Source organism: Apodemus sylvaticus, chromosome 2 (assembly GCF_947179515.1).
Source record: "Apodemus sylvaticus chromosome 2, mApoSyl1.1, whole genome shotgun sequence".
Classification (NCBI taxonomy): domain Eukaryota; kingdom Metazoa; phylum Chordata; class Mammalia; order Rodentia; family Muridae; genus Apodemus; species Apodemus sylvaticus.
In genome coordinates, this window is record NC_067473.1 from 146,331,388 (window position 1) to 146,345,695 (window position 14,308).

The following is a 14,308-nucleotide window of genomic DNA, read 5'->3' on the forward strand; positions in this document are numbered from 1 at the left end:
CTTTTTCAGAGGAAAACTCCACAAGGAATAAAGATTTAACTTTTAAAATTCTTCTTTTGTCCAGGTGATAGGATGGTAACTAGAGGCCTAATAGAGCAGGCCTTTAGTAAGTTCAAGTTTATCCTGTTGTATGGACCAACTGACAGCAGGCAGGGTTAAGCTACCTGAGGTCACAGTGAATGCAGTTAATAGAGTCTCTCCACGAACCTTCCACAGGGGCCTTCAGAACCTTAGAATCTCATAATAGATCTGTGAAATGGGTTTCTCATTGCATCCCCTATGCAAGACAATTATGCGGCAGTCACCCTGTACCCATGGCAACTTCCAAGAACCCCGCACCCTGTGCCTCCCACCTCTACATTGCTCTGGGCAGCCTGCCTCTGCCTGACCCTGGGATTTTAAATAGACCTGACTCTGACACAGCCTCAGTGCTAACATCTGCCTTCTCTGTGGTCCTGGGGAAGCAGAGAGGCCTTTCCTTGCTTGGTATTTCTGTCAGATACCACAGGGCTGCTCTCTTCAGGATTTGGTGAAATCTAAACTTGCTAATGTGAATAAAATGCTCAGTACAAAACTCAGGTGTGGCAGCACTCACCTATAATCCCAGCACTCAGAGGCAGAGGCAGGTGGATCTCTGTGAGTTCAAGGCCAGCCTGGTCTACAGAGTAAATTCCAAGACAGCCACGGCTATTTAGAGAGACCTTGTCTCAAAAAAACAAAACCAAAACAGAACAGATCAGTGCACAGTGGGCATTCATCATGTAGCAGGCCCACAGTATGTAGCAGGTACTTGATACATACCCACTTCTTCTCCCTCTTGTGTTTTCTACCCCACATTCCCCAGCATATTCTAAGAGACTGTGCAGATCTTGAGTCTCTGAAGTTCTCAGCAGGAGATTGTTGGACCAAGGACCTATGCAGCCAGGACCACTGGCCTTCACTCACTTAGATGCCTACTGTTAGTTACAGCAGATCTCAGGAGAGCCAGGTCACTCAGCACATGTGCTCACTGCCTCCCTGTGGACTAGAACTTGAGAGATGCTGTTCTCATAGAACCCAGAGTCTTATAGGGCAGAAGAGGCACCAGCATGAAAAGCTAATGGGAATTGATGGAAGGAAACAAAAGGCCCAAAGAAAAGAGACGTTTATACACTGGTTGGCTACCTATGCTAGTGCATAGTCTAGAAAATGTCACAGCGGCTGTGCACATGGGTGGCCTCACGGGACTGTATAAGCTCTCCAGCCTGTGGTCTTGAGTGCCCCACCCCACCCTCCATGTGCTTTCTCCAGCCTGTGGCCACATCCCTGCTACATTCCTATAGCCCTTCCACACCTGCTGTCTTCAGGATAAAGCTGAAATGGTCTGATCTAGCTGTGCCTTATCTCCCTCTGCCCCCCAAGCCTGAACTCGCCATGGTCCCTCCCTTTATCCAGCTCTGCTTATCCATGCCGACGCCCTCAGAATGGCCTCTTGCTGGCCCCCTCCCTGTCTGTCCCTCATCACACAGTGGCTTCCTGTTCCTCGCAGGTTCTCAGCCCCTCAGTCCCCTGCCTGTACCTTTCTGCCATCACCCCAGACTAGGGGTTGCCTTTCCTCTGTGCCACTGAGTGACTTCTGGACTCTGTGGGTCTAAGGTGGCAGCTGGTCCCTCCTCCACAGTGTCTGAAGTTATCTTTTGTGGTGCTTCCCAAATGAAATGCCTAAGTCTCCACTCTGAGCTTAGCAGCTGAGTTCTTCTCTGACATACCTGACTCGATGTCGGCTGTGAGAGGGAATCCAGCCACAGTGGAGTCCTCATTCTCTCCCACAAGCTTCCAGCCTGGCCTTTGCCCGTGGCACCCCTTTCTTTTCCCCACTCTCCCCCCACACATCCCCTTCTCTGCTGAGTGGATCTGGACACTCTCCTCGGGGCACCCCGTCCTCCATGCGCAGGCATGGTCTGTCCTGGACGCTACTGTTAGATTCATTTGGTTCAGCTGCCATTCTTCAGTTCCCTGCTGGTCTTTGATTTTAATCCTTGCTTTCAATGTATTTATTCATTTAAGATTTCGGGTCTTTTGAGACAGGATTTTACTGTGTAGTCCAAGCTGGTCTTGAGTTCTAGACCCTCTTGCCTCCGGCTCTGCATACGGGGATTGCAGGCATGTGCCACCTTACCCAGCCTCTTTGCTTTCAAAACTTTGATTTGTTTGCCTTAGACAGGCTCTCACTATGTAGCCCTGGCTGTCCTGAAGCTCACTTTGTAGACCAGGTTAGCTTGGAGATCCACTCACCTTTGCCTCCAGAGTCCTGGGATTAAAGATGTGCATGGGGCTAAAACTTTTAGTTATTATTATTATTGTGCATGTGTGTGGTATGTACATGTGGGGACAGAGATGTGCATGCCATGGCACGTATGTGGAGGCCAGAGGACAGCCATCTCCCTTTTTAGTGGAGGATGGTCCCTTGTGTCTCTTTGGTCCTCTAAGTACTCTAGGCTAGCTGGCCCCTGAACTCGTGGTCACTCCCCTGTGCCAGCCCCTGAGCTTGCTGTAAGGATGGTGGGTTACAGATGCGGTCCGAGGCACCTGGCTTTTGTGGGTCACCAGGCTTACACAAGCAGCTTTTCCTGCTGAGCTGTCTCATGCTCAGCCTCCTTTTTCATGGTTTGCTCTCCGAGGACTGCTACCTTGTCTCTGCCCGCCCCGCATTACATCTAAATGGTATGAACCCTGCCCAGGGTGTAAAGTGGGATGGGAGGATGAACCAGGCTTGAGAGACTTGGGAGGACTGGAGCTCTCATATGAGAACACTAGTCAGTGCCCAACACACAGTAGGTCTCCCAAGAAGCAGCCAAGAAGCTCTTGGTCTGGCTCACAGTGAGGGTTCTGTGTACTGAGCATTAGCTCTTCAAGAATCTGCTAGAAGCCTCAGGTCCTCTCTATAGAAAAAATAATAGCTACCCACAGATCAGCATTTAGGGGTATGTGCCGGGGACTGAACCTCGACCTTGGGTATATTCAGGAATCTTGCACTAGCTTTTGCACTAGCTATTTCCCTAGATTCTAGCTCACATCTAATGTCATGGAAGTATGGAGACCTATCTGTAGAGCTCTTTAGGTCTCTGGCTTGAAGGGAGAGACAAGAAAGGAGTGTGTGTGCCTGTGGGATCGTTGAGGGTAGGATGGGAACATAGGATGCTGATGATCATCGCTGGCTACGCTGCTAGCCACCAGCAGCCCAAGCTGCCCTGAGCTCTGACCTCGTGCCCAGCATGGGGCTCCACTGATGCTACCAATAGTCCTCTCAGCGCTCAGTGAGCACTGTGGCCCTGCATAACAGATGTGGGAAATGGACCATGGTTAGGGTGGAAGGCTTGTCTGAGCTGAGCATGTGCTGAGTGGAAGAAGCAGCTTTCTTTTTCCTCTGTGGTTCCTGGCCAAGTGGAGAGGAGAAAGCCACATTCTGGCTCCCACTGAGTTAGTGAGCAGTGTCCCTGCTGAGCTGCAGTGTCTCTGACCTGGCGGGTCTAAAGTAGCAACATCGTCCCTCATGGGCTATGATCCTGTAAGAGCTGGGAGATGGATGACCAGTGAGACGGGCCTTGTTGGGTTTTCCACGTGCATGGCCACTGTTCCCACAGCTCTTTGTAGAAAAGACTGGTCAGATTATGTCTTCTATAAAAGAATGGTCAGATTATGTCTTCTATAGAAAAGACTGGTCAGATTATGTCTTCTATAGAAAAGACTGGTCAGATTATGTCTTCTATAAAAGACTGGTCAGATTATGTCTTCTATAAAAGACTGGTCAGATTATGTCTTCTATAAAAGACTGGTCAGATTATGTCTTCTATAAAAGACTGGTCAGATTATGTCTTCTATAAAAGACTGGTCAGATTATGTCTTCTATAGAAAAGACTGGTCAGATTATGTCTTCTAGAAAAGACTGGTCAGAAAAGACTGGTCAGATTATGTCTTCTAGAAAAGACTGGTCAGATTATGTCTTCTAGAAAAGACTGGTCAGATTATGTCTTCTAGAAAAGACTGGTCAGATTATGTCTTCTAGAAAATGTTTATTGTTGTTAGCCTCACTCCTCAGCTATCTCATGAGAGAACACTTGGAGTCCTCAAGGCTTTACCCAAAGAAAGACTGAAGAAACAAGAAGAGCCCTACCTCCAGAGAAGCTCTGAGAAGTCACCTCGAGCCCCACACGTCTCACCAGGCTTGCCAGCTTCGTGGGCGGCCTGCGTGGGTGCTCGGCCAGTACATCCAGGATTACTCCTCTCTCATTGCTTGCATGACAGGGTTGTTCAATGCACACTGGCTGGATTTAACTCAGAGTGAAAATTATCTGTCACATTGTAACTTAATATTCATGTGTTCTTGTGTATGCATCCTAAAAATGTTTCCCAAAGTGTGTGTGAGTGAGTGTGTATGTGTGTGTGAATGAGTGTGTATGTGTGTGTGCGCGCGTGTGCGCACACACACATGTCTGCTTCTGGGTTTGTGCACCTGAGTGCAGCACCTCTGGAATTCAAAAAAGGGCGTCAGATCCCCTGGAGCTGGAGTTACAGCCACTGTAAGCTGCCCAACATAGGGGCTGGGAACCATACTTTGGTGTCTGTATAAAAAGATGGCTCCCAACCACTGAGCCATCTCTGCACCCAAGATTTTGTAGAAACATTGTGTGTCTGTGTCTGTGTGTCTGTGTGAGTGAATTGTGGAGGTCAGCAGATATCTTGCAAGAATCAGTTCTCTTCCCACACCTTGGATTCTGGGAAACAAACCCAGATCACCAACTACACGAAGTTGTCCAGAGAGCACTTTTGTCCTCTGATCCATGTCAGCACCCTCAGACGTTTTATGGTTTGTAGTCAGTGGTGTGCTGGTCAATGTCTGTCTGTTGGCCCTTGGGGAGGGGTCATCAGATTTTGTAGTCTTTGCTCAACTCCTCTGCATTGGGATTACCACTGTGGATCATTTTAAGGTACAAACATGGAGTCCCAGAACCCTGAGTGGGGAGAGCTGCTCAGGCCGGGCTCTCATGAGCCTGTTGGAGCCATGCCCAGATTGCTGGTGCTAGCGACCACTGCCCCGTACCGTTGCTTTCCCTCCCACTGTGCGCCTCTCCAGCAGCGCATGTTTTATGTTTTCACACTCTTGATGGGCTTAGAAATTGCCTTTATTTAGGTTCTTATTTCCTGCAAGAAGTGTTGGTGTCAACTGGACAGAGTGGATCCATAGCGGCACTGCATTGCTGTGGAATACCGTCCCTTCCAAGCAGTTCTTCCAGGTGGCGGTGTAGAGAGCAGCCAGGCGCAGTCTGCATCCACCCAGGTCCACAGACAAGGCTTTGCTCGTCTTCCTCGGGCACCACCCTTACTAAAGAGTGCAAGATGCTCTGTACCTTCAGCAAGGTTCCCTGTGGTTCTCGGGCTCCTGTCTGCTGCTAGTGGGCCTGCTCTTCACTTAGCTAGCACTTAGTATTAGCTTTGAGTCTTTGTTGCTGGCTGTGACCTTGAAGTGCACTTAAGACTTGCATTTTCTTCCCTGTGCTTTTTAAAAGGAGCGAGTCTCTTGTTCGTTGCCTGGAATATTAAGTGTTTGAGTGTGAGAGGCAGCCATTTGTTTGGGTCCTCACAGGAAACCCTCCAGCTGAAGACGGTCAGGTTGACTGTCTTGCCCTCTTCTTTCTGTGTTGTGGGTTTCGGCAGTTTGCCTCATGGACAGCCGCCAGATCCTAGCTGTGCCACTTCACTGAACAGCAGGCTCTCAGCAAAGTAGAAAAGAACACGTATTTATAAACCTTCAAGACAATCTCGCTTTTTAAATTGTGTTTTTGCTATGTTATCATAAAAGAAAGTGATTTGGCCAAGTTACGTTTATGGCAAAGCCAGGTTTAGAATCCAGAACGTCTGGTCGGGATTCATTTCTGTCGTTACTGTTTCACCTAGCACTGCCTGCTATCATTTCTGCTATGACCAAGGCTCCAAGTCAGCTCCTGAAACACCAAGAGACTCTGGGATCACCTTCAAATCCTTAAAGATTAAATGCTGCTTAATACTTAGCCCCATGTCAAATGAGCTCTGTAATCTCCTGTGTGGTGCATGGCTGCCCCTGCATGCCTGTCTCCATAGGAGAGCCTGTTTGAAGCATTTTCACCTGACCCACCCTGTGTGGGTCCGTGGCATATGTTCCTTTATCCAGTCACCCTTGTTCCATCTAGCTCATCAGGCATTTGAAGAAACTATTTCCTTGTCATTTCTGCTCAAAGATTTTTTTTATCCCCTTCCTACCCAGAAATGCACCTCTTCTGAGGCTGGGCGTCTGCTGCAGCATGGGGTATATATAATACTCTAATTCATTCCATGTGTTGATCCCAGCTCAACACCCATGGATGATAAAACTTAAGACCCAGCGAGTGTTGATCAGTTGGCTCTTCTTTTTCCTTGCCAGTTATAAAAGGGTCTGGGACTTAAAGATGGGGCCGGTCTGTAGTGGTATAGATGAACTGGTCCTGAAGATGGGGCGGTCCGTGATGGAGAGCGGAAGTGGAACGGGATGTGGGGAGATGACTGCAGCCGAGGGTATCCATGTCGTTGCCGTGGTTACTGCTTCTTGGTGATAGCCCCATTCTCAGTTGGTGCTGAATGCAGGTGAGACTCGCTTGAGAGATGAGAAAATTAAAGCACTGGGATGTTAAGTCAGTTGCCAAAGGTCACAGAAGAGTGAGCATTCTGCACGGGCAGTCACACTTGGCAGTTGAAACTCAGATCTCCAGAGGAGTGTTGTTTTCTGGGTAGATACTGAGTCTCTTCCTAAATACCTCTTGCATGGCTCTTAGACCCTGTGGGTCTGAGCTTCAGTAGGCACTGCGCTGTCCCCCCGCTGTCATTCCCTTTTTCTCTGTGATGTCATCCACAATTCTCCACATCTGAAAATGGGCCTTTGAAACAAAACAAGTCAGCAATCTTCCTTTTCTCTGCCTCCCTCCTTTCCTCACTACCCCACCCTGCCCCCACACTTTTCCTCTCCCCTCCTCCCTTCCATCAGTTTTGGTGCTAGAGATAAAATATAGCCTTGTAGCTGGGCAGTGGTGGCACACCCCTTTAATCCCAGCACTTGGGAAGCAGAAGCAGGTGGATTTCTGAGTTTGAGGCCAGCCTGGTCTACAGAGTGAGTTCCAGGATAGCCAGGGCTATACAGAGAAACCCTGTCTCCAAAAACCAAAAAAAAAAAAAAAGCCTCGTAGTCCGAGCTGCCTTCAGACTCCCTCTGTAGCCAGGAATGATCTTGAATCTCTGATCCTCTTGCCTCCACCTCCTGAGTGCTAGGATTATAGACGTGCACCACCACTCTGGATTCTGTGGTGCTGTGGATTGATCCAAGGGCTTCTTGTATGATAGACAAGCCTTCTGACACTATGTCCCCAGCCCCTCAACCCTTTCGTTTTGGAGGCAAGGGGGACATTTTCTTTGAGTCTTGAAATCAGTTAGCTGCGGAGTTAGCACACACCTGCTGACAGGGCCGGTGCCCTTTGCTCTTGTGTAAGCCCACTGCTTGACTGTAAGCTATTCTGCTATCACCAAACGAGGGAAGCCACTTTCTCTCCTCTCCCTTTTCCTTGCTGCATAAAGGGAAACAGTCAAAGGAGGGGCAGGTTGCAGTGTGGCAGGCAGCCCTAGCACAAGAGCTCAGGGAGATGCCTGTAATCTAGACCTCAGAGCCCCCCTGCTCGCCAGGCCCCCATCTCATCCTCAGCCAGGAGAATTCCAGCGTTAAGATTGACACCGAGTGAATGGGAGGACTGGACAGAGAAGGAAGTGGACTCAGGGACTGCGCTGTGACATGTATGTGAGCCTCCAGCGTCAGTGGGGGGCTGTGCTGTGACATGCATGTGAGCCTCCAGCCTCAGTGGGGGGCTGCACTGTGACATGTATGTGAGCTCTGGCCTCAATGTAGGGCTGCGCTGTGACATGCATGTGAGCCTCCGGCCTCAGTGTGGGGCTGCGCTGTGACATGTATGTGAGCCTCCGGCCTCAGTCATCAAGAGCTTTATACATCTCTGCCATGAAATACCACCCAGTGCCACTAGTGATGGCACTAGTCAAACATTCACAGGCCAGGGCAAGCTGATGAGAGACAGCTTCCTGGCTTGCTCTTCTTAGCTTGCTCGGTTTGCTTCTTACACATCCCAGGACCACTTGCTCAGAGGTAGCACTGCCAGCATTGGGCTAGGGTGGGCCCACCCCGCCCACCCCGCCCACCCTGGGCCTACCCTAGTTCACCCACATCAAGAAAATGTATTACAGACTTGCCCAGGGGCAATCTGATGGATGCTTTTTAATTCCTCTTTCCAGGTAACTCTAGCTTGTGTCCAGTAGACAAGGGAAAAATAGAAAGCCAACCAGGACAGCAGTTACACATGAAGATGTGGACAGAGGCTCCTTTAGCTGTTGATAATATGGAGTAGTTGTGGGGTTTTCTTCCTCCTCCTCTTCCTTTTCCTCCTTCTCTTTTCCATAATCAGAATGTTGCTTTAGCTTCTGCTTTGTCTTAGACCACACTGAGAATTGTGTGAAATATGTGCAAAAAGTTCTGGTAATTTAAACAAAAAGTTTAAATTTTTAAACAGACCTGGGCATACTACCACACACCTTTAATCGTAGCACTTGGGAGGCAGAGGCCGAGGCAGGCAGATCTCTGAGAGTTTGAGGCCAGCCTGCTCTACATAGTGAGTTCCAGGACAGCCACTGTTTTACTGAACCCCTGTTGCAAAAAGGCGTGGTGGTGGTGGTGGTGGTGGTGACGGTGGTGGTGGTGGTGGTGGTGGTGGTGGTGGTGGTGGTGGTGGTGGTGGTGGTGACGGTGACATGGCTTAGTGGGGAAAAGGCACACTGTGCAAGCCTGGTAATCTGAGTTCAATCCCCTGAACCCAAATAAGTGTGGAAGAAGAGAGCTGACTCCACAGTTGTCCTCTGACCTCCTCGTGCATGGTGGCACACCATTTGTCCCCAAAGTATATCCATCTTTGCCTCTCTCTTCTCCCCCTCACACACACAGAAATTATATTTGTGTCCACGAGTGCATATAAACTGGTTTTGTTTAATCTACATTTGCTTATAAAGGGAACCATTGACTTCATGGTTCCCTTCCAGCTACCTTTTCGTGTCCTCCCCTCAGCCCCCCTTCCTTCCCTCCCACCCATAGCACCTGCCAGGACCCACCCTCGCCTTCACTCATTCATCTCCCCATCATTTAATAAGCATTTACTAGACAGATGCTGTGTATCCAAGATCATGGAAGGCTCTCCAGACATGGGACATCCTCTTTATCATTAAAACCTAACTTATTTTGGAAAAACTTCAGATTTATAGAAGATAGCTGCAGGAACTAGAGAAATTTCTCAGTGGTTAAGAGCACAGACTGCTCTTCCAGAGGACCAGGGTTCAATTCCCAGAACATACATGGTGGCTTACGTACATATGTAAATTTAGTTTCAGAGAATCTGATGCCTTCTTCAGGTACTTCATACACAGTACACAGACATGCATGCACTTCCTATTTTCTGGTAATATAAGATGGCTCAGGAATGTCTTGTATTTTCTCTGTCCTAACCCTAAAATCAGCCATCCAAGGTATCCTGACTTCTTTTGTTGGAGAATGGTTCTTAGAAATCATCATCTGGGTGTCAGGTTCCCAGTGCCTTTTGATAGAGAGGAAACAGAAAAGATGCATTATCTCACCTGCAGTGTGTGAGGAGACAGAAATGATACAACATGTCACAGAGACAGAAAAGATACAACCTGTCACCTACAGTGAGTGAGGAGAAGGAAAAGATACAACATCTCACCTACAGTGTGTGAAGGTTCCTGGGAGGAGGACAGCTTGGTGCCTCCCCAAAAAGCAAATGAAGTCCTCAATAAAGGACAGTGGTTTGAAGTTGAGTAGAATTTTCCAGATGGAAGGGGGTGAGAGATGGGAGGAGTATGTGTTCCCCATATCCAGGCATCCGCTTGAACTGACTGTAGACTTAGGGCAATGGCTGCGTTCTGATTTTCTTTCTCATCACACACAGAAAGCCATTCCTGCAGCTTGCAGTTCTCTAAGAGGACTCTCCCCTCTAAGTCCTTAAGGTCGCCTGTCCTCTGCCCTCTATCTCTGTCCCTCTGAACCCTCTGTCCCTCCATCTGTTGCTTTCAGTCTTTTTCTTTCTGAACTCTCTAGTTGCTGCTCTTTCGATGGCCCAGGCCGGGCCAGGGAGCGCAGGGGAGCGATATTCCAGTTCTTGTCTGTCAAGGAGTCCTCTCGTCTAGCATGAGATCCCGAGCCTTTCTTCGCCTCTCTTCATCTTTCAGCCAAGGATCTACTTTTTGTAAAGTGTCAGTCATGTGTGGAACTGTCAAGCTGACCTGGCGTGTGGCTCTCAGCAAGTGTTTTCTGTTCACAGATAGCAGTTGCTGTGTACGATCCCTGTAACCTAGCCCAGTACCCTGGATGGCCTTTGAGGAATTTTTTGGTCCTGGCGGCCCACAGATGGTATTTACATGTGTGTCCATGTCTGTGTGTCTTGTCTGTATGCTTCCCACAATGAGTCTTCTTATGTCAGCAAGTTTCCCTAATTTCATACCTGACACAGAAAATAGAAAATAAGTCAATTAAATTAGTTGTGGTCCAGTTTCTATCCCTGGTGCTCTTAAACAGGTCTGCTAGGGATCTCCAGCTCCAGTTTATACTATGCTGAAGATACTTAGAGTGTGGTGAGGTCACACAGCCAGATGCAGTGAAGATACTTAGACTGTGGTGAGGTCACACAGCCAGAGGCCATGGCACTAACATTCCCCAGCCTTCCCCTCTTGGTTTGCAAGAGGAATTTTCTATTGCTACCACTCCTGCCTTTAAATTTTTCCCTAATCCTAAAATAATAAGTGGTATTGGGAAGGGCCAACTTTTGATAAGATGCTCAGCATCATTGGGAATCAAGGAAATAACATTAAAAACTTGCCCAGTCACCTAAGGAAAGTGGCCATGCCACATACATCTGAAGTGGGAGGCAGCAGAATTCACAAAAGATGCTGCCACGGTGGGATCTGCCACAGTTAACACCCATGGCTCTGTGGTAGCTCACAAGGGTGCAGGCTGGATACAAGCAACACACACACACACACACACACACACAGCAGTACTGAGCAGTGCTGTGTGTACTAGCCCAGACTCATGTCCTTCCGTTCTGAATGGATGACAGAGCTGTGGTGACTTGCTTCACAGAGCAAGTCTTCACTCATAGCTTTTCTTGTCTTCCATTTTAAGGTTTTGGTGTTTTTTTTGTTTGTTTGTTTGTTTTTTTTTTAATTTCATGAGTGTTTTGCCTCGCTGTAGTATGTATGTGTACCACATTTGTGCCTTTTTGCTTTAAAAAAACAACAAGATTCCTACAGCGTAGCTGTATTTAACGTAGGAACTCATGGAGATCTTCCTTCCTCTGCCTCCTGAATGCTGGAATTAAAGGAGTGCACCGCCACAACCAGCTGTGGGTGGCTTTCAAACACAATGTTGAGTAATTAAGCCAGCCTAAGAGATTTATGTTTCCCTGTATATATGTAGTTCGAAACAGGCAAAGCCACTGTGAGGACCTGGCAGGGAGGGGACAGCCCAGATAGGTGTGGTGTGGTCAGGCTTAGAGGGATCGTGTGATTTTCTTTGTGTTTGCTTAAGTAAAAATGTTTCCTCCAAAATATGAAGATAGACAAATATTAACAGCCCAGAGAGACTGGTTATGTGGCCTCTCAGCCATTCCCAGCACATTTGCCATGAGTCTAAATGCCCTGGTAAAGCCAGCTTCTGGCAGCTGGTAAAGGGCTTTAGGGGAGCCTCCCACCCTTAGATTTAAAAACTTCCTTTTCCAGAATTATCTGTCTGTCCTGTGATTGCTATAGAAAATTCACTTGGGGCGAGGGGGTGGGGGAATCCAGCTCGCTTGGCAGGCAGACTCTAAATTCGCAGACAGAGGGTTCCTGCACGAGCGAGCGTGCTCAGGATCTCTCTAAGGTCACGAAGGTCAGACGGGAGCGATCCATGCTTTGGATTCTTAGCAGCCAGTCTGGACAGCACTTACTCCTGCTCTTTTTCTTCTCCTTTCTTAACCATATGAAATAAACACGAATCCGGTACGGATGGACACCAGGAGCGGCAGTTTCCAGTCCGTTGAAGTCCTCTGTTTTCGGGACCGCACCATGCAGGGAGCAAGAGACGTGACACACAGCATCATCTTTGAAGTGAAACTTCCAGAAATGGCATTTAGCCCAGGTAATTGGACAAATATTAACAGCCCAGAGTCTTTGCCAATGTATGTAATGACGAGTAGCCAGAGACCCAGCTTTCTGCCCACAGCCTCACCGTGGCAGAGAAGGCACAGCTGCCCCCCTGGACTCCAGTGTGAGCTCCTGCCTGGCACACAGCGAGGCAGTGTTCAGCCCCGAGCAGAGCCTGAGCTCTCACAGCTTCTCCAGTGAGCCTTTCTAGTCTGGAGGGTGTTTCCCCAGCCTTTTAAAATTTGTTTAGTCTCGATCGCCATGAACTCTTTATTTATGCCTCTTCTCAAGGAAGGGTGAAGTTATTGATTACTTAACATGTTTATTCATTGAGTACTGACAGTGTGTGTGATCCTGTTCTCCATACAGAGTATCAGTCAGCAAAGGCATATTTCTCCATCCACTTATAATATTTTTCCTCAGCCTTGTGTAGCAGGTGATAGCTTCCACATTTTATAGATAAGGAAACAGTCTGGGAGGCATTTTACAGACTGTGCTATATGTTTCAGTATGTATGCAAATGTGTATGTACAGTGCATATATATATATGGACATGCAGTGCATCTGTCCTCAAGGTAGGATTCATGTCCAAGTTTGAGGGGATGAGGAAAGTGCCCACATGTGAAGCGTGTGTCCTGTGAGAAAGCTGAGCAGTCCAGCCTGGGGTGCTATTCATTCGGGGCTCTTTTAAGCTCGCTGAGTCCCCTACAGCCACATGATATGCATCTGCAGCGCACCTCCAAGTAGACTGTGCAGCCCCTTCTGATAACACAGTTTTCTTAGTGCACGGGTGTGCCTTAGTGTGTGTGCATCAGGTGGTGGGGACGCCTCATCTCTTCTAAAGTGCTGGAATCAGAAGGACTCGAGGTTGCCCGTTTGTTGTTGGATCTGTGCTCCAGCCTAGATATCTTCAATACAATAGGAGAGGTGAGCAGAGTCCTCTGTGTGGTCAAGGGAGGAGGCCACCCCATTTAGAGGCTTTCTGATTAACTATTAACTTTTACCGTGGCGCCCTCTACTGGCACATCCTGAAATAGCTCCCCTGACACGCTCACTTAAGTGAGTTTGTTCCCTTTAAGTTACAACTCAAGGTTTTTATTCCTGCACAAACATCATGACCAAGAAGCAAGTTGGGGAGGAAAGGGTTTATTGAGCTTACACTTCCACATTGCAGTTCATCACTAAAGGAAGTCAGGACTGGAATTCAAGCAGGTCAGGAAGCAGGAGCTGATGCAGAGGCCATGGAGGGATGTTTCTTACTGGCTTGCTTCCCCTGGCTTTCTCAGCTTGCTCTCTTATAGAACCCAAGAGCACCAGCCCAAAGGTGGTACCACCCACAAGGGGCCTTCCCTGCTTGATCACTAACTGAGAAAATGCCCCACAGCTGGATCTCATGGAGGCACTTCCCTAACTGAAGCTCCTTTCTCTGTGATAACTCCAGCCTGTGTCAAATTGACACACAAGACTAGCCAGTACAATTGACCCCTTGTCAACTTGACACACAAACACATCACTATTAAGCCTCAACCCTTACTTTCTTATTCATCCCCAAGATCTAAATTACTTTAAAAGTCCCACAGTCTTTACATATTAAAAGTTCAATCACTTTAAAATGTCCAATATTTAAAATTCAAAGTCTCTTAACTGTGGGCTCCACTAAAATACTTTCTTCCTTCAAGAGGGAAACATATCAGGGCACAGTCACAACCAAAAGCAAAACTCAGACTCCAAATGTCCAATGTCTGCGATCCAACTCACGATCTTCTGGGCTCCTACAAGGGCTTGGGTCACTTCTCCAGCTCTGCCCTTTGTAGCACACAGCTTGTCTTCTAGGCTCCAGCTGCCTGTACTCCACTGCTGCTGCTGTTCTTGGTGGTCATCACATGGTACTGGCATCTCCAAAACGCTGCTATCTTCCACTGTAATTAGGCTTCACCAATAGCCTCTCATAGGCTCTCTTCATTGGTGACAAGCCTCTGCTCCTATGCATAGCCCCTTCAAGTCCTGGGCCATCAAT

The 14,308-nt window shown here is 48.1% G+C and overlaps 1 protein-coding gene across 13 annotated transcripts in view; it reads left to right on the forward strand.

Moving 5' to 3' along the window:
* Positions 1 to 14,308, forward strand: part of Atg7 (autophagy related 7) — a 241,271-nt gene that overhangs the window by 67,581 nt on the left and 159,382 nt on the right. For all 13 annotated transcript variants that reach the window (XM_052174569.1, XM_052174579.1, XM_052174568.1 and 10 more), the window contains 2 exons: positions 10,431 to 10,519; positions 12,165 to 12,286. In XM_052174569.1, coding sequence (XP_052030529.1) covers positions 10,431 to 10,519; positions 12,165 to 12,286 — 211 coding nt within the window. The remainder of the gene's footprint in view (positions 1 to 10,430; positions 10,520 to 12,164; positions 12,287 to 14,308) is intronic.